At 41.3% G+C, this 27,844-nt stretch overlaps 1 protein-coding gene across 2 annotated transcripts in view; it reads right to left on the bottom strand.

The window, feature by feature from the left end:
* Positions 1-18,254, bottom strand: part of STAC2 (SH3 and cysteine rich domain 2) — a 42,982-nt gene extending 24,728 nt beyond the window's left edge. Inside the window, exon 1 of one of the 2 annotated variants that reach the window (XM_034415867.3) lies at positions 17,821-18,254. In XM_034415867.3, the coding sequence (XP_034271758.1) occupies positions 17,821-17,913 (93 nt within the window). In that variant the 5' untranslated portion in view covers positions 17,914-18,254. The remainder of the gene's footprint in view (positions 1-17,820) is intronic. The other variant, XM_034415868.3, reaches the window with a different exon arrangement.
* Between the last annotated feature and the right edge of the window lie 9,590 nt (positions 18,255-27,844).

Here is a 27,844-nt window from a genome sequence, read left to right as displayed (position 1 = left end):
TTCTGGGACACCCGTGAAGAGACAATATTCAAGAAAAGCTTATAGAACTGCCATTTACCATGAGTTTGCATGAATCAGATCTGGCTTTTAAAACGGGCTGTGGGGTGAAATTAATTCAGCCTTGTTAGAGAAAACGGGGGTGGGGAGAAGAATAGCAAAAGAACATGAAGTATAGAGAAGAGAGCTGGGGGTAGGGAAAGTGCAAGGTGAGAGAGTGGAAATGTGCATGTGGGTTTCTGTACACCTCACTGGCTGTGGCTTTTTGCTGTGAGTTGTGGGGGGGGGGGGGAGGAACCCAGCTGTCTCTGCAGACTGAGCTTAAAAGGTTTCAGCTCCACTAACTACTGATGAGCTGGGGCCTTTGGAGCGAAAGAAATACCACTAGGCTTCCAAATCTAGTGTGCTAATAGAGGCTGCTTCATTTCACACAATTCAGGAGCACAAGATTTTAGCTCAAGACGTTTTTATTTGTAAAAAGATGCTTGAGACCCACCTGGAGTTTGAATTGGGCTCAAGTGTTTGTCCATCTAAAGATGGATTACAAATTCCAAGTCATCCATTTATTTCCCTTGAGGCATATTATAAATAAAATAAAATAAAATATCACTATCTTTTTCTATGGATCAAATTCTATATATAAAACATTGAAAAATAAAGTCGCTTCTGCTAAGCAGCTGATAAAACCATAGTAAAACTGAAAAGTACAGAGCCTACTTTGTGCCTAAAGGTTTTTTTTTAATTAACTATCACCCTGCAGAACAACTTATTAAAATTATTATTGCATGTATATGAACATATGTGAACCCAGCCACCCACAGATGGTATGGTGATGCAGTGTCCTTTTTTTTTTTTTTTTTTAATTTGATTTATATGCCGCCCTTCTCCGGAGACTCAGGGCGGCTTACAATGCGTTAAGCAACAGCCTTCATACTTTCGTATATTTATACAAAGTCAGCTTATTGCCCCCACAAACTGGGTCCTCATTTAACCTACCTTAGAAAGGATGGAAGGCTGAGTCAACCTTGAGCCTGGTCAGATTCGAACCTGCAGTAATTGCAGGCAGCTGTGTTAATAACAGGGTGCTTTAAACCACTGTACTACCAAGGCGTCCTTGTGATTCATGTGATCAAAATTTGGGTGCTTGGAGACCAGTATGTATTTAGGATAGTTGCAGGGCCTCAGGTAACATGATGGCCATTCATGACCATCTCAGTGGGTTTTAACAAGAGAAGTTAATTGGAGGGGGGGAGCTGGATTCATATAACAACCATATGATTCACTTAGTGACCATCACTTTGTGATGGAAGTTCTGGTTCCAGTTGTGCTCATAAGTCAAGGACTACCTGTAGTCAATTTTTCTTCCTTTCCTTTCCTCTTTTGATAAACATCATTGCTCTTATATTTGCAATAGCAGTCTAGTATATGGAAATGGAGTAAAGGAAGCCTTTTCAAGCACAGAATGCAGAAATTTTCATTTATTAAATGTGTTTCAGCCTCTGTACTGTCATATAATAATACAAAAGAAACCGGATCAGTTAAAAGAAAGAAAGAAAGAAAGAAAGGAGAATGGAAGAAACAAAAGGCTGATCCTAGGTAACCTTGAGTATACCAATCCTTTGAGGCAGGCTAGGTAAGGAAACAAACAGCGTAAGGATTCCAGAAATGCTACTACTGTTGTAGGATATAACAGAATCCCTAAAGCTTCCCACCGCCACCTACTTATATCAAACCAACTGAAGGCAAAATTTCTTTCTCACATCTTCTCCATCCCTAACACTGTCTCTTTATTTTGCCTTAATTGTTCCTGGGCACTTTTTTCAAGATAATGGGGGAGAAGTTCTAGTACTGGGTTGGGTGGGTGTAAGGAGTTAAAAGATTTCAGGCAGAAGACTGTCCCCATTGCTTTCTGCAAAAAAAGCCATGCAGGATAAATGGCACATGCACCTCGAAGTAAAATACATGGCTTTACAAATGACATACCTCTGTCATTTGCAGAATGACATCATGACACGTGCATGATCATTTTGGCACCTTGTAATTTGTAGAACCCAAGAAGGCACCTTTTGGGTTCTTTGGTTATTCAATATCTGAAAGTGTTATTAGAGTGGAAAAGTGAAAGCCACAAAAACGTAAAGGATCAGAAGTTTAAAACTGATGAAAAGATTCACCTTTCCAGACGAAGCCTTGTAACACAGCAGTTATAAAGACAGAGAAATATCACAAAGCACATATGCACAGTACCAACTGTACTAGAAGGCATCTTATATTTAAGGCTAGATAAAAGGTTTCTGCCGTTTATGAATATTTATCATTTTAAAAATAAGCATTACTAGAGATACATGTTTATTCACCACTTTACACTAAACCCTTTTTTATTTTAACTATGGTTCTTTACACATCATAATAGGTGGGTTTACATGTTACACTAGATTTTTAAACCATATTTAGATGAATACAATTGTTGAATTTCCGTAACATGCTATATGATAAATTATGGTTTATAAACCACAGTGGTAGGTTTATACCATATGGTAAATCAATACTTGAGTAAACCTAAACTTTGTGGTTTGAAGCTTAGTATGAACACTGCGCATTCAGTCATTCTGTTGTGAAAAACTGCTGCACAGCATATATATGCTCAGATCGAAAGAGTATAGTCTGGCTTCAGTCCCATTTACTGCCTTTAAATAGGAGAATACTGCAAAGAAAGCTCTCAAATTCATAATGCTCAAAGAAACACCTCAAAGTACTAGTGATACTGATGATAACAATAAAAATAATTATTATTGTTATTACTTCTTCAAGGAAAGTTAAGTGGTTTTTCAGAAAACATGGCATCAAGAGAAGAGATATAAATAAGCAACAAAAATTTGGCGTAGGAATAATGGAATGGGATTGAAGAAAATTTTGAAGTCAATCACTGCTTTGGATTAACACGAGTTTGTTAAATAATCTACAAAAGCTTGGCAAAAATATGCTAAGCCCTCAGCTATTTGTGAAGCACAACATAACACAACACCCTAAAACAAAACAAAACAAAGCATATGGCTTAGCACAAGGTGTGAACTTTGAATATTGGACAGATGAACTAGAAAATACTTGTGACTTTCTAAAAGCATCATATAACCATTTAGGAAAATGTTTTCATAAAACAAGAGGTTTATTGGGAAATAATATGGCAAACTGGCTTCCTCCCACCCTATCAGGTAGTAATGGTGAACCTGAATGTCAAACCATCACATTTTGACTGACATCAGAGTTCCCTTGATAACTATTGTCAAAAGTATGCCGTTTTTTCATGGTTTTTGGAAGCTGAGAAGGCAGCCCAAGATTGAAGTATGCTCTCTGGGCAGCCTCCAGACCTTCCAGAAGTTGTGCAAGAACAGGCATGCTTTCACCCAATTTATGGAAGAGCATTCTCTGAAGCCACTTCAAGAATGAAGACCCTAAAGCTGCCTCTGATAGGCCACAGGAGTCTATCAACAGAAAAATAACAGGACCTGAAGGTAAGAGGTGCACGGCAGATCCTGGGGATCACACACAGTTGGACTTCTTCTTTAAAAAAAAAAATAGATGAATATGCAAAGAATTGTTTTCTTTTGTTTGGGTGAGGTGATATGCCAGCAGAAGCAAGTAAGCCCAAAAGGTTCACCACCACTGCCCTAAGGGAATCTCCCCTCCTTGTTGCCTTCCAACTATAGCATGTTGCGAACACAACTTCCAGCATCCACAGCTAGTATGGAAATTTGGTGTTATAGGAATTGTGGTCCCCATACAATGCGGATCACCCAGTGGGAGGGATTATGCCAAGGAAAGTTGAGGCCTTCCCCTTCACCCAGGCGCTATGCTGTTTTAAATGGATGTTCAAAAGAGCAGATCCAGGTTCCTGCTCAAACTGCCATTTCTCAGTTTTTCACCCTCTGCAACATTCATGGAACTTGCCAAGACACTATTAAAAAAAAGGCTAATATTTCTTGACATCAGCTCCAGCCCCTGCAAGCTATTTTTAACGCAGCTGCTGTGAAAACAGCTTGGCAAATATAAGTCTCATTGGCGACTCAGCTCCCAACCTTTTCAAAAACTCTCCTTCCCCCGTATTTATGAAATGATGTACGATGTTTAACTTACAGCTGCGCTCACTACCCCCAACACTGCATATCCTCCAGAGGCTTCAAGCACCAATTCACAAGTTCACAACTCTGGGGATGTCTTTAACTCTCTTTCCTTCTCCATTGATATTCATGGTTGCCACAATTTATCATGTTGGTGGGATTACATCTCACACTAAGGCACAGACCATTGGTTGCAAATCATAGTGGCAAGGTTGACATACATTTAGATAATTGCAAGCAAATCACAGTGTGGTTTAGTGAAATGTGTCAATTTAGTAATATGTTCAGAATGCACATCACACTAGAATCAGCACCTACTTTCTGCTAAGGAATGGCAGGATTTTATACAGATAATGCTCAGCTGTTATTCTCATTTTCATCTAACCAAATCATGGAAATAATGGAAGTCCAAGGCTGCTATCTTATGAATACTTTGGATGAAGGTAAGTGAACAGCAGTTTTATTCAGAGAAGAAACCTCATTACCTGAGGGGAGGTAGGGGAGTCACAGTTTGGAAAGTGGGTGTTTACAATTATTTCTGTTAGAATTTGTTCCAATATAGCAGCAGTAGAAAAAAACTGAAATGGTTTGGAATTCATTTTGTCATAAGGGACACGGTGGCTCAGTGGCTAAGATGCTGAGCTTATCGATCGAAAGGTCGGCAGTTCAGCGGTTCGAATCCCTAGTGCCGTGTAACGGGGCAAGCTCCCGTTACTTGTCCCAGCTTCTGCCAACCTAGCAGTTCGAAAGCACATAAAAAATGCAAGTAGAAAAATAGGGACCACCTTTGGTGGGAAGGTAACAACGTTCTGTGCACCTTTGGCGTTTAGTCATGCCGGCCACATGACCACGGAGACGTCTTCAGACAGTGCTGGCTCTTCGGCTTTGAAACGGAAGATGAGCACCGCTTCCTAGAGTCGGGAACGACTAGCACATATGTGCGAGGGGAACCTTTACCTTTACCTTTGTTATCTTCAGGTTGAATTATTATATTGCATTCTCAAAGGGTAGGCTTGAAGCTAGCCTGGAGAAATTTACATTGGTACCAATTGCAGTTCCTGTTGGGCTGAGTAGAACTAATTAAGCCAGCCTGATATTTAACTGATTGCATCATTGTGCTGAATGCCAACTTCCATTCAAGCTCAATCCAAGGGGAGCATTTTGGAAAAAGCATAAATGAGGACTTTGAAGGGGTTTGTGCAAAGGGAGGAACAGACTCGGGATCAAAAACAAGTAGTTGTGATTATTTGGACTGGAGACTTTCCATCTTTAGGCCAGAATGGATTGCACTTCCCTGTTCAAAACTGGTGTGCAAATTGGATTATTTCTGGTGAAATCCACAACTAAAGACTTCATCCAGATTTTGATTAATGTGCCAGGGGCTGTAGGGGAATCCAGAACAAATATGCTTTAGAGCTAGGTAAATTCTACATTTAATTTAAAGTCAAACATTATTTTCTTTGCACATAATAAATATTCTCTTCTGTGATATTATAAAGTACAATTCATTGCCAATCTATTGAGGGTCTGTATTTGGGGGGAGGAGGATACACAGCTTGAATTCTTATATTGTGCATCTCTAGTTTCAATGCCCTGGGATCAAGATAAGCCAAGAATCATCTTCTATATGTGAGCCAGAATAGGAGCCTCATCTATTTCTCATACCTTGCTTTGGGACTATTGTGTTAGAAATATTGCAAGCAAGCACAGTATTTGAGATAAGAGTCTTTCCAGCTGAGATGTCCAAAATTGGGGATTCTCTCAAAATTGTTTGGCGTGGCTGCATCTTTGCCCAGTTTTAAGTAAGCAATGACAAAATAATAATAATAATTCCAAAAAACAGTCCAATCATATTATTTGCTGTCATGCATTCATCTTTGTCATTATTCGACATGCTATATCACTGTACATAGCACCTTATTTATAAACAAAACCACAATACAATAAAATTGCTAGAGTTATATCATAAAAAATAAAATGCTTTAAAAGTTACCTGTATACCTACATAACAGCCAGTTAGGATCCTTATCACTGAAGTATCAATTGCAATGCAAACATATTGCAGAACAGAACAGTTTAAGTTGCTCTCTGAATGCTATCAAGTTTGGGGCCATTTAATTCTCTGGAGACTACTCCAGCCTTTCCCAGCCATCTTTTAGATGGGAGGGATGGGAAGCGCTCGCTTCTTTATGGGATAATCACAATTCTGAAACTACCTTGAGTCAAGCAACATAGAACTTTATAGGTCAAAATCATCATTTTGAATTTTATCTGGAAACCTGTTGGTAACCAGTGCAGTGTGCAGTAACACATGGTTATAGGAATTTCCAATAGCTAACAATCAGGCTGCCGCATTCTGTCCCACCTGCAGCATCTGAAGAGTCTTCAAAGGCAGCCTCAGGTAAAGTGCGATGCAATAGTCCAAGCATGAGCTGTTAAGTCACTTGGTTAAGACCCTAACTCACCACCATGTTTTGCTTCTTTCTGAATTACCTGAAGTATACTGCTCAAAAAAATAAAGGGAACATAAGCAGAAGACATCCGAGATCTGAATGAATGAAATAGCCTTATTAAATACTTTGTTCGTTACATACAGTAGTTTATACACTGCTCAAACAACTAAAGGGAACACGAAACTACGTATGTAATGAACAAAGTATTTAATAAGGCTATTTCATGCATTCAGATCTCGGATGTCTTCTGCTTGTGTTCCCTTTATTTTTTTGAGCAGTGTATTTCATTAAAAAGATGGGGGTCGGCACTTTGGTACCTTTTCTTTAGAGGGCATCAGGTGGGAAGAAGCTGGAACAAGGGAAACAACTAAAATAATCTTCTCCAATACTGCAGTCCTGATCAAATTTGCTTCCCCACTTGACTGATCTTACAAGAAATGAAGAGAGAAGGAAGATATAATGAAGTATCTCCAATGTCCAATTTAATTTGATCTTACAAGACATCAGACCAGTTTAGAGAGGGTGCTGGGTCTATTTTTGGTAGCTAAGAACGCTGAAAATAAAGCCATGTTTCCTTCCATTACTCCCATTGAGATCTACAACAAGATAAAGATGCTTGAAATAGGCATGTGTTATATGTTATACATGCTCAGAGGACACACACCCTGGTTCATTAGCCAAGGTCTGTAAATGAGGCATAAGGAAGATTCAATGAAGATAAGTAGCTCAGCTTTTGTCCCTGTCTTATTCACATCCACCCCTTTTTTTCTTGACGACCTTAAAGATGCCAAAATACTCCTTTACAGAGAACTATCCTCTTTTGGAAGATATTGTTATTTAAAGGGCTTTCTGATTCAAGCTTGGATTGAATTCAGTAAAACACTGGTTCTTCTTTCCCTCCACCTTACAAACAGCATCACACACACTCAATTATATGAGGCAGTAGCCTTTCTTTGGGGCTATCTTCACTCAACTTCTCCCTTTTCCTCTTCCTGATAGTAAATTCTCTTCTTAAGCATTGAACCTCAGTACATGCTATAGTTCTTGGTAGAACTGAAAGCCACATTGAAAGAGAAGTAGTTCTACCTGCCTTGAAGGAAATAATGGTATGTCCTCTTTTCAAGAACCTATTGCCTGAGCCAACATCCTAGATATTTTGGTCCAGCCAGCCAGTTCAGAGGGCCTTGGATTATCTAGGCAATTTTTAGCCAGTTTCAAACTGGGACACGGTATTGAGAAAGCATGGGTCACACAACTGTTGACAGCTTTTGGTAGAGACAGGACAAAATAGTGAAACCATATAGTTCTTTCTCAATCTATCAGAAGCTTTTAATACCATCAAACACAGTATTCTTCTGGGTTGCCTCTAGGGATTAGAAATGTTATGGTGGTTTTTCCCCCTGTAATTGGTTCCAGTAGCTGATAGCATGGGGGCAGGGCGGGGGGTGGGGAGAGACTGAGTGCAAAGCCTCTGATATGCAGGATTCAATAGGCTCAGGACTCTTGCCCTCCTTTTCAATATCTATATGTGAGCATTGGGTGAAACCATCCACCAGTTTGGGTTCAGGTGTCATCAATATGCAAAGCATACCTGATTGTGTATCTCAACCCCAGCCCAATGAAATCATGCTGTCAAGGTCTTGACAGTGACTAGGGTCTGGATGGGGAAGGAACAGACTCAGGCTCAAAGCTAGCAACATCAAGTGCCTGAGGGTATTTGGATTACGCAGAACCAGGAACTTTCATAAGGTGAGCTGAATCCAAGAAACAGGCCTTCTTTGTTGCACCATGTGGTCTTTGGAACCACTCCCAAGATCGATATAATCCCTACTCTGACGTCATTTAAACCTAGCTTTTCTCCAGGCCTTGGGATGAGGTGAGTAGTAGAGATGTTTTATACTAAAGGAATGTGCTTGGATGTTCATTGCTCTTTTCTGGTTTTTATTCTTCCAAACTGTCTTAATAGGAGATGCAGCCCTGAGACATTATGGAGTTGGGCAGCCGTGCAAATTTGATAAACAAACAAATAAATAAGTGATGGGCTTTAAACAACAGAATCCCTTGGCTTTCATAAACAAGCTGCAGATGTTGTCTAAAACAGAACCAACAATTAAAAGAAAAAGCCCTTCTCACATTTACGCAAGTTCTTATACATATAATAACTACAATATGTAGGTTACAGAGATACCAGAACCTTTATGTACATCTTTTAATTTTATTCTTTCTCATAATAAAAGTTAAAAGCCTGTTCTTTCCCTAAACTGGCATGACAGAGACCATTGAGATTGTATGCCACTGAAGCAAATTTGTGACTAAATCCCACCAAACTGAATTTTTCCAAATGAGGATAGAGGCAAGGAGAGTTTGGACCTTAATTCAATTCTTGCGTCACATAAAATTTAAAATGCTCATGGTATACTCCAATCCATAATGTCCAGAAGCCTCAGCTTGACTTTGCCCCAATTCCATGTTCCTGTGTCTATTCACAATTCGTCCTCTACAATAAGGAAGGTGATACACTGGGAAAGGATGGCTCTGAAAACAAAGAGCAAAGCTAACTCTTCCTGGTCTTCTTTATGTGAATGCCATGCTGGGTCCTGGCCTGCTTTTCTTCTCCCGTCAGCCTGAATAAAGTGTCATTACTATACATTTTGAAAAACAATGGGAAAAACAACCTCACAAGGGAAGACCAGCCTGTTCTAGCTGCTTGGAATAGACAGACAGTTTCCACCTGAATATCCAGCATGGCACCTTGCAGAAAAAAGAGCAGGAAGAGCCATTTTGGAAAAAGAAGGGAAGAGAATGGCTTTGCCTTAGCCAGCATGCAAGAAGAGTTAAATTCATCCCTACTGCAAGCAAAAAGATTCCGGAAAACAGCTCTGGAATCTGGATCTTGGCCATGATCCTGTTCAGTGCCAACCACTCAGTGAAGGCTGCCAATGTTCAGGCTGCCATTTTTCTTGTGACTGTGCCCCAAGTTCTTTGAGAACCAACTTAAGTTTTTTTCAATTTCTTTAGCAATAGCCTTAGCTTTTAAACACAGTGCATCAACAGTCCGGTTTACTGGTTTTAAGTCTCTTGGTATAATAAATGTTCCGGAGATGTAAGATTCCACAGGAGCCTTTGTGGCACTGACAGCTGCTATTAAGATTTGTCATTTTTTCCCAAGCTCCCTTTCTCCTTTCTTTTTGCTGACAAAACTTTAAGAAAATTCAGGCCTCCAGTTCAGTTTTCTGCCATGTAATGGCCAACCAGGTGCATTCAAAAGGCTAACATAGGCAAGTGTTTAATAGCCCTCTTCTGCTGTTGCATGTGGTCACCTTATATTAAGATACGGTCCTGGAATTGTAAATAATTATTATTGACCAACTGCCTGATCCTGCGCACATTTGTCCAATCCTTTTTAAAGCAACTTAAACTAATAGATATATCTGATTCAGGGGTGGTATTGACTTACCTTGGCTACTGGTTCGCAAATGTGAGCATGCGCATGACACCTCTGCACATGCACAGGAACTTTTGCACATGCGCAGGACCTTCTGCGCATGCAGTGTCAAACACAGGACATGATGACGTTCGGGTGGGTGGGTGAAGCCTCCCGCAGCCACCGCTACCAGTTTGCCCAAACCGGATAGAACCGACTGAATACCACCTCTGATCTGATTGCAACATCTCCTATAGTTCAGCTATCTGCTCTTAACAAGATCAAAATCTCTAACTTCAGTTCTTCTCTCTCTTCTGCCCGTAGTTTTAATTTTTAGTTCCACTTCTTGAAATGACCCATTCATAGAAGATAATAAGGGAAAGCTGGAGAGGGAAAGATAACTAACTGCAAGAGAAACAGATTAAGGCAGATACTCCTATCGTTTCCATTCAAGTTCTTTTAAATATCATCATACAACCCTAATTTTTGTTAACATCACCCCCAATACCATGAACAGAAGAGCACCAAACACAAGTTTTCTAAATTTCCAAGCTGCATATTTAACCTACAATTGCTTTTATACAAACTGAACAATTCATAATCTGCAATTATACACAAAGTTCCCCAGAGAATTTGGCACATTACTCACAAAAATTTGTCCTTTGCAACCAAACACTGATGTGTGAAGCTTGTAAGGAATACTTATCACAAATGATTCAGCTCCATTACTTTTTTGCCCTTCCCTCAATTACATCCTGGCTTTGGTTCCAGTCTGAATGCAGCCCTTGGCTGGAAAAAGATGATCGAAGGTAGTTCTTGACCAGTAAAACTCTTCTCACATCTTGTTGTTAAAAGGATCTAAATCTTTCATGAATGCATTTCTGATTTAACATTCAAAACTTAAATTAAATCAGATCTCATCAGAGATGATGATTAGAATCTCTTCTGAATAAATAATCAGAGATGCATTAGGTAAATATTTTCCAGGATTCTGTGTTATGAGTTATAAGATGAAGATAACAATACTTGTCTTTCCAGATTAATAAAAACAGGATTAATCAGGCTTTTCATTCATTACCTGAAAAGGTATCAAGGACAGTCCTGGACTAAGGGAGAAATTGTTTTTTGACATTGCACAAACACATATGTAAACAAATATGAATTGGTGCTTGGGCAGGATCTGAAAGAAATGAAAAAAAAAAAAAAACTCAGACTAAACCCTGCCAAGACTGAGATGTTGGATGCCAGCAATCCTCATGGCATCTTTTTTTAACCTGGTAGGTACTCTTGACAGGGTAGTGCTCCTTTTCAAGGACTTAGTGCATGAACTGGGATTTTAACAGGTGGTCCTTGCTTAGTGACTGTATTGGGATATGCAATTCCACTTCTAAGTGAAGTGGTCCCTAAGGAGAAATCATGTGACTATAACTGTTGTTTCTGGCTGGAAACATACAAACCACTGTTTTACACTTTGGCTTTCGTTTGTTTCCTAACCATTCCACCACTCTTTGGAATGCTCGAGTACCTGCATGCTGTCATGTAGACATCAAAAGCAGTATGATCACGCTGCAGCCCAGGGCTGGGCGTCACAGGCACACTACACATGAACAGCTTACTTTTTTAAAATCCTTTTCTCTCCAATCTCTTTGGGGAATAGAAAGGAGGGAGAAACATTTCTGAAAGCAGTCTCTTCTTTGTCTGATCCTTTCCCATTACTGTGTGATTGTACTGCTTTCAAACACAGCAGAACAGCTTATTCCCTTGAAATCCCTCTCCAATCTCTCTTTTTTTTGGGGGGGGGACAGGTACAAGAAAGCAGACAAAGGAGAGAGTGCTTATAGAAATCACTTGCTTTTTTTCTCTCTTACCCCAGGTTGCCTCAGAGCAGAGAGATTGAAGAAGGGATTTCAAGAGCATGCTATAAACTGTGTGAATAGTGTCCCATGGCTACTGGTCCAAGGCTGTTAGTACTACTATCACATTGCTTTGGGTGTGTAGAAGTTAACAGCTTACATTCTTGCAATCCCTTTTTCTTCAATTTCTCTGCTCTGCAAGAAGGGGGAAGGAAAAACACAGATCAGGCATAGGACTGTGTGCACTGATTGCAATGGCAATCACATGATAGAAGGACACCTCAAAGGTTCTAAACAGGCAATAAAATTATTCTTCAGCACCACTGTAATTTCTGAACAATAGTTGATAAGCAAGGACTAGCTGTATGGATTCATGGCTTCTGTTGAAATAGGAGCCGGAAACCATACCCAGAGGAGCCTTTGCTCAGCTTTGACTGCTGCACTTGTTATAATCCTACCTTAACCAATGTCTTGGCAATGATGACTCATTGTTAGACTATTGTAATGCACTCTATGTGGTGCTGCTTTTGGAGAGATCTCAATCGCTATAGCTAATTCACACTGAAGTGGCTAGGCTCCTGACAAGACAAATCCATCAGAATAGGATTATGCCCATCCTGCATTGGCTACTGGTCGGTTTCCAGATCCGATTCAAAATGCTGATCATCATTTTTAAAATCTTTCATGGTGCTGCATCAAGATAACAGGCAAGACCTTGCCAAGATCAAATCTACACCATCAGAATAATCACTTAGAAGGAACCTGTTGAGTGATTCCATTTTGCATTGGCATCCTTCAGTCTCAAGAGACTATGGTATCGTGCTCTGGAAAGAGGTCCTAAAACAGCATCTGGTGTGACTAAAAGGGCCAATTCGAGAGTGGCAATCCTTTCCACACTGAGGGCAGATACATTCTGTCTCCTGCCCAGCCCCCAGATTTCGCTGGTTCCTGGACTGCCTCTTTGCCTCAGCCTGCTGAACAAGTGTCTCTTCGAACTGGAGAAGGCCATGCTGCGTCTTTAGCCTCCAAGCTGAACGATCGGAGGTCAAGGTTTCCCAGTTGTTAATGTCCATTCCCAAAGCCTTTAGGTCCCTTTTGCAGATATCCCTCTTGCAGATATCCAAGGAAGGAAGGATATCTGAGTGATTCCATCCTCCCAAGTTTTTACTGCTGAAAATTCACCACTTTTATTGTGGGGGAGGCAATGAGGAGAGAGGAAAGCTTCAGGAATAAGACCCTAACCATGATGACAATTTATTCCCTGGAGTCAGGGTCCTTCTGCCAAATGGAAAACAGATTGTCTGTGAGATTTGCGGAGAAATAGCAGTTCAAAGGAAAGTGCCCGTTTTCAGTGGTTTCCAATAAACTGGACTAGAGTCAGAAATAAATCAATTTCACTCCAGGAAAGAGAATATGATTCAAATTAATTCAGGTCTAAAGCAGAATGGTGTGGAAATGTCCTGGAACTTTGTTTTATTTTATTATATGTTGAGAACAGGGAAATATTACACAACTCCTTTAACCTATACAACCCCATCTTCTCAAAAGTAGATTACCATAATTGTACTGGAATTTTACAGACATTTGTTTATAAATCTTCCTGTAACCAGAATAGAGAAAAGGAAAAAAAAAGTATAGATTAGCAGAAATCTCTCAGGTCTGCTCAACTGAGTCTTTCATCCTAGTCAATGTGCTATTGTAAAAGCCATCAGATTTCCCTCATGTATCATAAATGTGCAGAATCTTTATGTACTATCCCTGTTCCAATGAGATATCTTGTCCTTAAGTAAAATTTTAAAAGATGGGAAAATTTGTTTTCTAGGGAGGGAGCAAACAAAGAACCATATTTCCAAAGAGCTTCCTAAGGAATCCTTGGGTTAGCTAGAAAACTTCATCAGGTTTACGTCAGGACAAACTGCCTCCCCTGGAGATGGGAAAAGCTAATCTTTGTAACATCAGGAATATTTGGGTGCTTAATCAGTTTATTTCCAGTGGAGATATTTTTTTGGCTGCTAAACGTCTCTCCCCAACAAAACAACAAAACCAACCCAGAACTCCTTCAGAAGGAGCTGCAACCAAATCCATAGATAGGCTGTTGGCTAAACAACTGGATTGACCAAGGAAAAATCTTTAAAAAGGGAGGGAAATTGGGGAGAAAAGAGGAAAGGAGGTACATCGTTCAAAACAATTCTGCAAAGCAAGCCTAATATGTTGGCCTGAGGCTAACAGATCTTTAAGAAGTATCACTAAGGAAAGATATCAAATGAACAGTTATAATTTTCCTGTTTTGCCTTAGGGCGGCATTTAAGGGATCCTTTTGAATACGATAGTTACATACATCAATCTTCCCCAACATGGAGTCCTCCAAAACAGAGAATATCAGATTTGAAAAAGCTGCTCTAAAAGCACAACTTAGTGCACAAATACTCACAGACTTAGTAGATCTACCTGAGTCTTTAAAGAAACCACAGGCAGCTTCAGAGATGGAGCAAGAAATTCAACCGTGACTGTGGGAATGGACAAAAAATCTGAATTAACTCTCCTCTCTCCCATCCCATAACACTATTTTTCCCACTTCAAAATTATCACCTCCCCCTGCTGTGATTCCTTTCATAAAGGAAATTCAGGTGGCACATTCTACATTGCTTTTTATGGAAGTGAAATAGTAGATTCACGAAATGGGGATTAGTCAGAAAAAAAAGTAGAGGGAAAGTCTTCCCTAATTTATCATAACCTTTGCCCCTTATTCCTTTTTAATTCTTTGCATTCCTAGTGACTCTTGCCTTTGTTTCTACTCAGTTTTGTCCAGACAATGGAATGAAGGAGCACTATGGATGAGTAGGGTGCATTCTTGATTATTTCTTCTGACTTTCTGCTTTTCAAATACATACTCCCATCAGCTTCTTTCTGCTATGAAATATAGCCTATCAAGGAGAAGGCTAGGCCTGTGCCATTCCACTGATAAGTTTCATTCTTCAGATAGAGAATGATTCTCCCACCCATCACAAAAGTATTCAAAAATGTGACTCTTTTTCTTATTAGTCCTTGAAATCATGGGTGTCTATACCATTAGGCAGAATGATTGTAAGTGTCACAAAAGGGCAGCACATAGTTAATTACTCAGTAATGGTAATTACATTTCTGCTAAAGGAGAAGAGGGGTATCAGTGGGATTTGCTGCTGTCAGTGCAGGTCAGACGGACGATTCCAACTAAGGCAAGTCAAAATTCTTGGGTTGTATGGCACAAACAGCCTCAGTCTTCCTTCGTTTCTGTCAGCCTCTAAAGCAACAGTGGACTCACCCCACAGATTTGGTGGTGGACAGCCAGCAGCTTGACTAGAGAATGATAAGCAATTGATAATATGAGAGGAAAAGTGCCAGACATTACATAGATTTCAGAGGCATGTGGGAATTCTTCACCCACATAGGGAACCTGCATAGCACTGCATCCGTTTCCTGCCTTACAGAGGTAACTTCCTAGTGAGTGAATTGCAGAGTAAAGTAGGAACATATTCTGCTGTGCATGCCAGAGACAATCATACACACACACACACACACACAGAAGCATCTTTTATTGGTAGTACAAATTTGACAGGGGTAGAAGATGCAGCATCACTGCTGGAACTGCACGTGTTGCCTAGAATTTTAAACCCACTCGAGCTGTTTTGTGCATGATCAACCAACGTCACAGTTTTGACATCAGCAGGGCTCTAAACTGGTAGCAGAATGAGCCTGCACATTCCACATCACAGCATACGTTAGTAACAACCAGAGTGGGTTGAAAACACCCCTTATTTTTGATAACTGAAATTCTTATTTCTTCTGTCACAACCCAAATTTTGACACACGATTCTGGACTGCACCTGCAGTTTCAGGTAACTGATCATAACGGGTCAGGCTTTGGAAATGCCTTCCTTGGCTTTCCAGATATATTAGATTACACATCCCATTGTTCTCAGCCATATGGAGTTGAGGTTTATGGAAATTGTAGTCTGACATACGTGGAAAGTGCTTGGTTGGAAAAAGTTCATCTGATTGCCTTTTAAATCTGGTTTCTAATATATGTATCAAGCTTCTTTTCAGACCACACTCTCCTAGGTATAGCAGTCCCTAATGTCTATTTTTGGTTTCAGGTCTCAGGAGTGTAAGAACAGGAAAAAGAAGTGTTGACGTTGTTGAGTGCATTTTCACTTTAGCAGAGAGGGAGTAAGCATTGGGCTGCCAAAACTAAATTCTAGAGAAGTCAACACTTCTTTTCAGTATTGCACTGGCCACATGTTCTTTCTTCAAAGTGGAAATGTTATCACCTATGTAAAAGAAAGCAAACAAACAGGGACAATATGCATACTTCTTATGAAGGGAGAATAGGCCAATTAGCCAATTGAATTAGTGGAGCCTCCATGTACAGAAGTAATATTCTTCTGTAAGCTAGAAGCATCTAGGAAATAAGCAGCAAAGAAAGAACATTATGCTATCCACTGGGTGCGTGGCTTCCTTAGCTGTTCTTGCAATGAAATGCTGATATAGTTCAAGCATTTTTTTCTTCCATAGCAAAATAATTTTGTTCCCCATCTTCTTCCCCTTCTCCCCTTTAAAGCATGTTCCTAAGACACAAAAGAACACAACTATTATAACACAAAGCCTATAATTAAAGCATGTGGTAATAAGTCACCCTGCTGCATTGACACATGCATGTGAACAGACACACATATACAGAGCTAATTTTTGCTACTTTCCAAAGCTCCTATTCTCCCCAAGACTACCTTCCTTCAGAATTAGATATTATTATGATTTCAAGCTACTAACCTTTTCAAATTCAATCTCCTCCAATTTCTCTCTCTCTCTCTCTCTCTCTCTCTCTCTCTCTCTGTGTGTGTGTGTGTGTGTACTGAATGACAGTGCCCTTATCCCCAGTCTCCTGCACTTATTTCATAGATAACACTGAAGTGATATTTTAGATCCTCACAAACACGTATGTATTGTACAATATTTCTTGGTAATCCCATTTACCTTTTAAATTGGACATTAAGGCTATCAGGCGGAGAGAATGACAATGGGGATATACAACCATTTTCCAGCTTTGATTATGTTTTTAAAAATCCCAACTTCAAAGAGATCGCACTATTGCATTACTGTATCTCTTACTGTCAGCTATATAATTATCTGCCCTACAACTTGGCCTTCAGATTATAAATGGGACATAGAAAATAAATACCTAACTCAGATGTTTAAAGTAGAGTGCTTCTCTACTTAAATGTCAATAAATATTTATATCCGTTCCTATATCCAGCATTCAGATTAATAAAGGAAAAAATCAGTCACCAGGCTGGGAAGATTCGGAAGTGTCTTTTGATGGTAAACAGCTCTCTCTTCTCTTTCCCCATCTGCCCATCCCATACAATTGTAACCCACCATGCCACATGCACACAGCCCAAGAGGAATCCCCAGAAATATCTAGCAATGATCTACACCACTCTCCAGATAGGTTGCAGGCTATCGGTCCGGTAATCCAACACATCTAGAGGGCGCCAGATGAGCGAAGGGGCAAAAAGAGCGTGCTGCCCGCTTACTTCAAAGGGATTATACAGTACTGCGGTTGTGATGAAACAGTCAGCAGGATGGCACGCGGCTTGGCTACTGCAGGGAGAAAAGGCAGGCGAAAGAGGAGGAAGCGCGGAGCTGAAAAGATGGGACTGGTGGAACCGGGCAAGGGGGGAGACACGCGGACGCTCGGGGCTCGTGGAGAACTAGTTATGGAGCGGGGCGGGGCGGAAGAATGGACGAGAGGCTCTGTGGAGACAACCAAGGAGAAAACATCTCCACGGTATACAAGCGCTCGCTGCCTCCTCGATCCGGAGAGTCGCCCTGGGAAAGGAGAGCTCCGCTGTAGGAGGAGACGGAGGCTCAGAAAGTGCGCCAATCAATAACTCGCTTAGTTTAGAAGAGAGAGGGAAGGAAAGAGGGAGGGAGATGGCTACCTTTGTTTCCTGCAGGCTGGAGCCGGTGCTCGGGGTCTGCTGCGCATCCGTGCTGTGTTGGGGGTCGTTCTCCTTTTCGGTAATTTCGGTCATGGTGCGTTTAGGACGGGCCCGGCTGAGCTGGGGGTCCGGAGCTGAAGCAGATGAACACAGTTTTCCGGAAAGGTTGCGGACTGGAGCTCTTCCGCCCCTTCCCTCCCACCTTAAATCCAAAGCCGCCTCTTCTCCCGCCTCGATGGACCAGGAAGCTTTATTCTCCCGAACCCCCGGGAGAAATTTTTGAGGGTTCTCCTGCTCGTCCACTTTAAGTTTCCTTTTAGGAAAGCAAAAAAACCGACTTATTCTCTTAAGCGACAACAGACGGTCCTCACTCTAAATAACTCTGAAGCCGATGCTGATGAGTCTCCTTACCACTCGGACCTCCCCTTTTATGTAAATCTAAACAGAATTTACAACCCCACGTAGTTACTCTCCCCTCCCCTCTGACTAGCGCTGGAGAAGCTTCCTAGTCTTTTACACTCTGGAGGCTCTTCTTTCAAGTTTGGTTTTCTCACACACACACACACATACACACACACAGAATATTAAAATAACCTTCTCCTATAGGCCATTGTGTCCCACAAAACAGAGGGATGGACACTCTTTATCAATAGATGGATCCACATAAAGAAGTTGTATGTTACCTAAATTTGATAGAAAAATAAGTTATAAATCTAAAAGAACAAAATGCACAGTCGCCCACTTTTCAGAGTTGGCCTCTTTCACCTTTTGAAGTAGTCAGCTCTAACATCCCTTGATTTTCTCCACTAGCAATTTCTTGCATGGCCATCTAGCATATACCTTTGTCTCCAGCTTGGAGCAAAGGTAACTGCAAGAGTTTCTTACTCTAAGAAATGCTAGTGAAGGCAAGCTCTTAGTTCTCTTCCTTTTCAAAGTATGACATAGGAGGTTTGATTTGTTCAGCTCTTAGGATGCTTGTGTCTTCACAAGTTAGTTTCAGGTGCTTAGGAAAGTTTGCAGGAATCGATACTCTAAAGCTCTCCACTGCCATAGTCGAACCTCTAAGCACAATCCATGGCATAGGATCAGGATATCTACGGGACCGCCTTCTGCCACCAACAACCTCCCACCGACCAGTTCGCTCCCACAGAGAGGGACTCCTCAGGGTGCTGTCGGCCAAGTTATGTCGGTTGGTGACACCCAGGAGGAGAGCCTTCTCTGTGGGAGCTCCTGCCATCTGGAATGAATTGCCCCCAGATATTCGTAACATCTCTGATCTCCGGGTTTTTCGCTGTGCCGTCAAGACCCTACTGTTCCAACAGGCGGGCTGTCAAATTGAATGATTTTAAATTGGGTTTTAATTTTGGGTTTTAAAATTCGGCCAAAACTATTTAATGATTTTAATTAATTTTAACTAGGATATTGTATATTTGTATATTTGTATTTTAATTCTGGCTGTACACCGCCCTGAGTCCTTCGGGAGAATGGGTGGTATATAAATAAAATTATTATTATTATTATTATTATTATTATTATTATTATTATTATTATTATTATTAATCTATGAGGTATCTTTCAGAAACAGCTCCTTGCCCGACCGATGGCCGATAGCCACGGTCATTCCTATCTTCAAAAAGGGGGACCCCAGCCTAGTAGAAAATTACAGACCAATCTCACTGTGTTGCGTCACCTGTAAAATCATGGAATTAATTATAAACCAATCCATCACCCTCCACTTAAAGACAAACAACCTGCTTTCTAACAAGCAGTTTGGTTTCATGAAAAATTTGTCCTGTAATCTACAACTCCTACACTGCAGAAACATTTGGACAACACAACTCGACCAGGATAAAGCAATGGATGTAATTTACATAGACTTCTGCAAAGCCTTCGATTCAGTGGTACACAACAAACTACTGATAAAACTAAGCTCTTACCGTATTTCAGAATCCCTGCACAAGTGGATAGCCTGTCAAACAGGCAACAAATAGTCAAAATAGGAAACACCCTATCAAACCCGGCACCAGTTAACGGCCATGTCCCCCAAGGCAGCGTTTTAGAACCCACACTCTTTCTGATAAATGACCTTTGCAATCATATTATAAGCAGCTGTGTTTTTTTCACTGATGATGTAAAACTATTTAACACCACCGACCATACTGCTGCCCTAGTCAAGAGATCTTGACTATGTGTCAGAATGATTGCGCAATTGGCAACTCCAAATCTCAACTAACAAATACTCTGTCTTACCCATTGGCAACAAAAATGGGAACACCAAATACAAGCTGGGAGGATACGACTCCGTAGACAATCCTCACTCTGTTAAGGACCTAGGAGTACTCATCTCAAACGATCTAAGCCCAAGAGCTCACTGTAACAGCATTGCCAAAAAGGCATTAAGAGTTGTTAACCTAATTTTGCGAAGCTGCTTTTCCAGTAACATTGTATTGCTAACTAGGACATACAAAACCTTTGCCAGACCAATTCTCGTATATAGCTCATCTGTCTGGAATCTACACAGACATTAATACAATTGAGCGGGTCCAGAGGTATTTCATGAGAAGAATACTCCACTCCTCTGCTCACAATAGAATCCCTTATGCCACCAGGCTCAAAATTTTGGGCCTGGACAACCTGGAACTATGCCGCCTACAGTCTGATCTAAGCATAGTACACAAAATTGTCTTCTACAATGTTCTACCTGTCAACGACTACTTCAGCTTCAACCTCAATAATATTTGGGCAAATAATAAATACAAACTCAAGGTAAACCTCGTGTCCCTCCTGGTTGGTACTGGCTTCCCGAGAGATTACACGAGGCTGGCTCCAGAGGATTATGAATGCTTCTCTGTGTGAGGGTTTCTTGCCTTCCCCCTTGAAAGAGGCGGTGGTGAGGCCCCTCCTCAAGAAGCCCTCTCTGGACCCGGCTATTCTAGCAAACTACTGTCCTGTCTCCAACCTTCGCTTTGTGGCAAAGGTTGTTGAGAGTGTGGAGGCACAGCAACTCCCACAGTACCTGGATGAAACTGTCTACTTAGATCCGTTCCAGTCCGGCTTCAGGCCTGGTTACAGCACTGAAACGGCATTGGTTGATGATCTCTGGAGAGCTCGAGATAGGGGTTGCTCCTCTATCCTGGTTCTATTAGATTTCTCAGTGGCTTTTGACACCATTGACCATGGTATCTTGCTGCGCCGGCTGGAGGGGCTAGGAGTGGGAGACACTGTTCTACGGTGGTTCTCTTCCTATCTCTCTGACCGGTCACAGTCTGTGTTGGCAGGAGGGCAGAGGTCAACTTCAAGACACCTTATTTGTGGGGTGCAGCAGGGGTCGGTCCTCTCACCTCTTCTGTTCAACATTTATGTGAAGCCACTGGGTGAGCTCATCCGTGGTTTTGGGGTGCAGTGCCATCTTTACGCTGATGATACTCAGCTGTACATCTCCACCCCAGACCACCCCAATGATGCCCTTGCAGTGATGTCCCGGTGCCTCGAAACCGTGCGGATCTGGATGGGGAGAAACAGGCTCCGACTCAACCCTTCCAAGACTGAGTGGCTGTGGCTGCGGCATCCAGATATAGCCAGCTGATACCATCATTGACTATTGGGGGCAAGTCATTGGCCCCCACGGAGAGGGCTCGCAACTTAGGTGTCCTCCTGGACACACGGCTGTCTTTAGAAGAGCATATGACAGCCGTGGCCAGGGGAGCTTTCTATCAGGTTTGCCTGATTCGTCAGTTGCGACCCTTTCTAGATCGGGACTCCTTACGCACAGTCATTCATGCCCTCATCACTTCCCGTCTGGACTACTGTAATGCTCTCTACATGGGGCTCTCCTTGAGGTGCATGCGGAGGCTCCAACTGGTCCAGAATGCAGCTGCGCGGGTGATATTGGGAGTGACATGGCGCTCATATGTAACACCTCTCCTACGCAAGCTGCACTGGCTCCCGGTGGTCTTCCGAGTGCGCTTCAAGGTGTTGGTTCTTACCTTTAAAGTGCTCCATGGCTTAGGACCTGGGTACCTACGAGACCACCTTTTGCAACCAATAACCTCCCACCAACCAGCACGCTCCCACAGGGTGGGCCTCCTCAGGGTGCCGTCACTAAAGCAATGTCGACTGGTGGTTCCCAGAGAAAGAGCCTTTTCTGTGGGGGCACCTACCCTTTGGAACAGGTTACCCCCAGGGATACGAATGATCCCAGGTCTTCGTACTTTCCGTCGTGCACTTAAGACCTTTCTGTTTTACCAAGCGGGCTGGCATAAATCTCTTCTAATTGTTCTAAATGTTTATGCTGAAGATTCTTAACCAATGAACCAAATTGGCTTAATCATCTTATATTCAGATTTTATATGTATGTTATTTTAACTGTTCACCACCCTGAGTCCTTCGGGAGAAGGGCGGTATAAAAATTAAATAAATAAATAAATAAATAAATAAATAAATAAATAAATAAATAAATACATACATACATACATACATACATACATACATACATACATACATACATAAATAAATCAATCCACTCCAAACTCGATTGCAGAAAATATGGCTTCAGCAACAGAGTGGTCAATGCCTGGAATGCTCTACCTGATTTCTTTGTTACAGCCTCAAACCTCCACAGCTTCAACCTTAAACTGTCTACCGTGGACCTCACCCTATTCCTAAGAGGTCCGTAAAGGGTGCATGCATAAGTGCACCAGCGTGCCTACCGTCCCTGTCCTACTGTCCCCGTTTATTTGTACTCATTTCCTATGTTCATTCCCATGTTTATACTATACCTGTTATCTTATACATATTTGACAAAATGAATAAAATAATAAATAAATAAATAAAAACACTCCCCCCTTTCAAATCAGTCTTTTCTAGGCTGAGATTCCACTTTAGGAAAGAGGAGCATTATTCCCTTTTGGGTGGGGGGATTCCTTATGCCTTGCTGTTGAAGGTAAAGTATGGAAAATATGGAAATAAGTATGTTACAAAACACTAGCTAGCTATTCCTCACAACTGAGTAAAATGCTATCCACAGTTCCTTCAGTGTGCAGAACCAGCATAAAATTTGTAATTCTTACTCTTAATCCCTAGTATGTCTTTTGTGCATCTAGAATTCTTTATTGGCCAAGTGTGATTGGACACCCAAGGAATTTGTCTTGGTGTATATGCTCTCGGTGTACATAAAAGAAAAGATACATTCATCAAGAATCATAAGGTACAACACTTAATGATAGTCATAGGGAAACAGTCAATATAAATCTTAAGGATACCAGCAACAAGGTTACAGTCATACAGTCATAAGTGGGAGGAGATGGATGATAGGAACAATGAGAAGATTAAAAGTAATGCAGATTTAATAACTAGTTTGACAGTGTTGAGGGAATTATTTGTTTAGCAGAGTGATGGCGTTCGGGGGAAAACTGTTCTTGTGTCTAGTTGTTCTGATGTGCAGTGCTCTATAGTGTCATTTGAGGGTAGAAGTTGAAACAGTTTTTGTCCAGGATGCAAGGACTAGAGATCTATTCATATTACAGAACTATTCCAAACCATTATTTGTTCTGATGTCAGTTGTTATAAGTAAGTTTATCAGCATTCTTACAATAAAGTTAAGAGTAGTACTTCTGGGCACGCTTCTTGCCTGGAGTATCTCAACAGGCTGAACTTCACTTCCAAAATAATGGATTTTACAAACTTTATTGTGAGATAGTGTTGTCTTAAAGGGGAAAAAACTATTTTTACATTAGTTTCTTTAGTGGCAACTTAAGACTGATTCTTTTTGAATTGTGGATGAGGACAATTACGAACAAGGAGGAAGCTTGCAGTTGTTAGGGCAGGATAGTGCTGCAGTAAAATGTTAAGTTAGGCCTAAGAATAAGAATAATTATGGGAAACTTCTCCTTTGGTTCCTCTCATTTTTGGTGACTTGCATTTCTGTAGTTCTAGCCAGTCTGAATGAGAGCAAAGACCTCTTTGGAGATTGTGGCTAAAACTGTGAGATGTGGAGATGAAGGTCAGAGGAAGGAGGAGAATGGGTGTTCACGATCCCTGCATAATATGCATCTGGCACAATCAGTGCACAGGGTTGGTGGTAGCTGTATGAGTAAAAAGTGGTGGGAAGCATATGAATAGGTCGGGTGAAGTCATCAGGCGGATGGAACAAACAGTCAAAAGTATTCCCCCCCCCCCCCGATTCTGGGGGAAGAAAACCATAAATTATCTTACTCTGTTGAAATGTGAGTGTGCTTTTTTTTAAAAACTAAGATGAGTGTGTAGGAAGGAAATGAGCCATTGTCTACACCAATGACCTTGCAACAAACACAAGAGCACCCCGTTCCTCATCCCTTCTACCCCCTACTTTCCTGGCAAATTACAGCAGCTGTTCAAAGGGAAGATTATCCCCCCAATCCAAAGACAGAAGGCAAGAAATCCCTGGAACTGGCATCATTGTTGTTAGAAGTGGGGAGGGAGAGAATTTCTTCAGAAAGAACAAATAAACCAGATTAACAGAAAAAAAAATAAAAACATACCGGTCTGGGAAAGCAGATCAGGAAGCAGCGATAATGAAAGCCATCAGAAAATGAAAAGCGCTTTTAGTATTTCAAGTGATTTGTGGTGAGGGAAAGGTTGAATTTGTCTTTGAGTTGAATGGAGGAAGAAGGATAGGAGCCAAAGTGCCACTTTTGATAGGAGGCATCCAAAATAATATTGCATCCTTTTCTTCCTTGATTGCTGGATGACAAGCAGAAACACAGGAACAGTAAAAAATGGAGCTCTTCCTAAACTTGGTCTTTGATGCAAGGGATGGGTTATTTATCACTAAACTGCTCTTCACTGCAAGCTGTTAGAATGTATAGTTGGTCATTGGGATTGCTTTGAATAGAAAACATACAGATAAAACATTAAAAGGGAGAAGGAAATGTTGGAATCAAGTCTGGCTGTGCTATGTCAGAGTGAAGTAGCCCCAAGCAGAAAATTTGGGCATTGTGGATGTGACAGTGAACTGCCACTTAACAGTATTGTGTTTGTTCTTGTTTTATTTTTATTGTCCTGGATGGGAAGAAATTCTGGTGAAAAAATTTGGAATGCCAAATTGCTTTGACTGGTTTCAGATGCAATGCACTCTGATGGCTGTAGGGTGGCATCTTGGCATCTTCTGCTCTACCTGGCCCACCTGACCTTTGGCAAGGATGTCCTTTTGTGTTCTCCATGAAAAAAATGTCACTGAAAAACAGCTGTCAATGCCAGAAAAGGGAACTTCATACATATAATTCAACACTCTGATGTACCATCAATGAAAGTAAAGAAATAAATTAACCTCTACAATATGTGACAATAACACCAGACTGTGCAATCCTTATGTTTCATGACCTTTAGACTAGAATAAACATACCAGCATTAAGTTCCTTGCTTGTAAATCTCTGGAGGAGAGTAGAAAAAGTATAGCATTTGAGAAAAGTAGGTATGGAGTTCAGTTTTTTGAACTATAAACAAGCTTCTAGTTATTGCGCACTCTGAATAAATAATCTAAACCATGCAAGGATATGCAGTAATATATAATCTGCATTATTAACAAAAGATGCATGATTCAGCTTTTGCACTGCCCAGAATTTGGATTGCCCAGGAACATATATTTCTGTCCTTTGGATTGCTGCATATTAAAGAGCTACTCTATGGGACATTTTTCTTCATAATCATGATTGATCCAAAGCATTTGTGGAAAAGTACAAGATGTTCAACCGAAATGTTGGAGATGTGACTGCTTAGATGCTACATATTATCATATATGGTGGACATGCAAGAAAGCCAAGGCTTTTTGGATAAAAATTTGGTGGGTTATGTAAAATGTTTTAAAGAAAAAAAATCAATTTTCTCCTCATTTGTTTTTACTGGGTATAGTTAAGGGTTTTTCAGTGGGTGAAACAAAATTGATATTGTATATGGTGACAGCAGCTAGGTTATTGATTGGTCAATATTGGAAAAGGGTTGATATGCCTACAATTCAAGAATGGACTTTGAAGATGGCCAGTTTGCAGAAATGGCGAAGATATCAGCATACTTAAAAGACCGGACTCAAGAGACTTATGTATGGGAGTGGAAGAAATGGATAGATTATGTGCAGAATAAATATCAAACTAGGAAGTATCAAATAGCTTTTAGCTAAATGTTGTGTAGAAATGTATAGTTTATAGGGGGCAAAATAGATTACTGCTATGTAGAAATGTATAGTGCACAGGGGGGAGAATAGAGGGGTGGTAAAGTATGACATAATATAATGTGGATGGATTTCACCTTGGGGAAATCATGGGGAGGGAGGGTTTGGGGGAGTTAGGGAGGGATGGGGAGTGGGAAATGGGGGAAAAATTGATGTTTGTAAAACTTTTTCAATAAAAAAAAAAGAAAAGAAAAGTACAAGATGGTGCCGCTTTCCTGTTTAATATATAGATACTGGCTGAACTGGCAATTGTTTGTTCAACCTTGGAACAGGTCCCCTCAGAAGGTATGGTCTCATGGTCTCTAACCATCTTTGTTGCTCATATTTTCAAAGTCTCAACATCTTTTTTATAATGTGGTGACCAAAACTGGATACAGTTCTCCAGGTGTGGCCTTACTAAGACTTTATAAATGGTACTAATACTTCTCATTATCTTGATTCTATCCCTCTGTTAATGCAACCTAGAATTGCATTAGCTTTTTTGGTGGCTGCCACACACTGCTGGTTCATATTTAAGTGATTGAATAGATTAGGGGTCCTCAACCCCTGGTCCATGGACTGGCACTGGGCCACGGCAAGCCCAAAACTGGGCCACACAAACAAGTGAAGCGGGATGTAGTCATCATGCAAAACCACACCCCCTCCGATCCATGGAAAAACTTCTCTCCACGGAACTGGTCCCTGGTGCCCAAAAGATTGGGGGCCACTGAAATAGATAAAAAAGTTAAAAATGTTTATGTGTATAGATGGGTAAAAGCAAGGGAGCTTTTAAGAAATTAATGCTGTTTTGTCTCTCCCTGTCCTCCCCCCCCCCAACACACACATACTTTTGGTCTCTTTGCTCAATTTCGAAGTGAATTTCGCAGAGAAATATAGGCCTTAAAGCCCACAAAAGTCTATTGGCCTAGGGTACCTAAGGATAGATAAAAGGAGGCAATAAATGAATAAACTGTTGACTTAAAAAGAAACAGAAAGATTCTGGGTCATACAACCCTAACCTCTCAATAATTTGTGGCTACTCACTAATTGCTATGCTTAGTATCCTTTCCCTACCTGTTCAGCTAAGTATGTCAACACAGCAATACACATCGCAACAATGGAGCAATGTATAAACATGTACATTTTGCTTCCTGGATTCTATAGCCTGGATCAGATACCTCTCAAGTATTGACTCAGAGGGTTTTTCCAAAGGCATTACGTATAACAGCTTAGGACCATGATGGCGAACCTATGGCACGCGTGCCACAGGTGGCACGCATGCCATATTTGTGGGCACGTGACCTCAGCTCCAATGGGACTGGAAGTTGGCAAATGGACTGTTTTCGGCCTCCAGAGGGACTCTGGGGGTGTGGGGAAGGCTGTTTTCGCCCTCCCCAGAAAGGTTCTGGAGCCTGGGGAGAGCAAAAAACAGGCCTTCCGGTCCCACCGGAAGTTGGCAAACAGGCTGTTTTCAGCCTCCGGAGGGCTTCTGCGGGGGGGGGGAGGCTGTTTTTGCCCTCCCCAGACTCCTAGAAAGGCTCTGGAGTCTGGGGAGAGAGAAAAATGGGCCCACTAGGCAATCGCGTGCAGGAGCGGTGGGTGAGGGAGTTGCGTGCACATGCACGGGGGTGGGGTGCATAGAATTATGGGTATGGGCACGCATGCGACACCCTCCCTCCCGTGCTCTCCCCGCTCCTGGCATGCGATGGCAAAAAGGTTAGCTATCACTGGCTTAGGAGAAGGCGGCTAAACATCTCTTCAGGCCAGTAGCAAGTAAATAGCTGGGTGCCCGTTCAAGAAGCTTCCTTTTCTTGGCACAGGTTCCTTTTCTTGGCACTTTTC

The sequence above is a fragment of the Pantherophis guttatus genome, chromosome 4 (assembly GCF_059756535.1).
Source record: "Pantherophis guttatus breed Tessera chromosome 4, ASM5975653v1, whole genome shotgun sequence".
In the NCBI taxonomy this organism is placed as follows: Eukaryota; Metazoa; Chordata; class Lepidosauria; order Squamata; family Colubridae; genus Pantherophis; species Pantherophis guttatus.
Note: the sequence above shows the minus strand (reverse complement) of the source record. Positions and strands in the feature narration are given on the sequence as shown.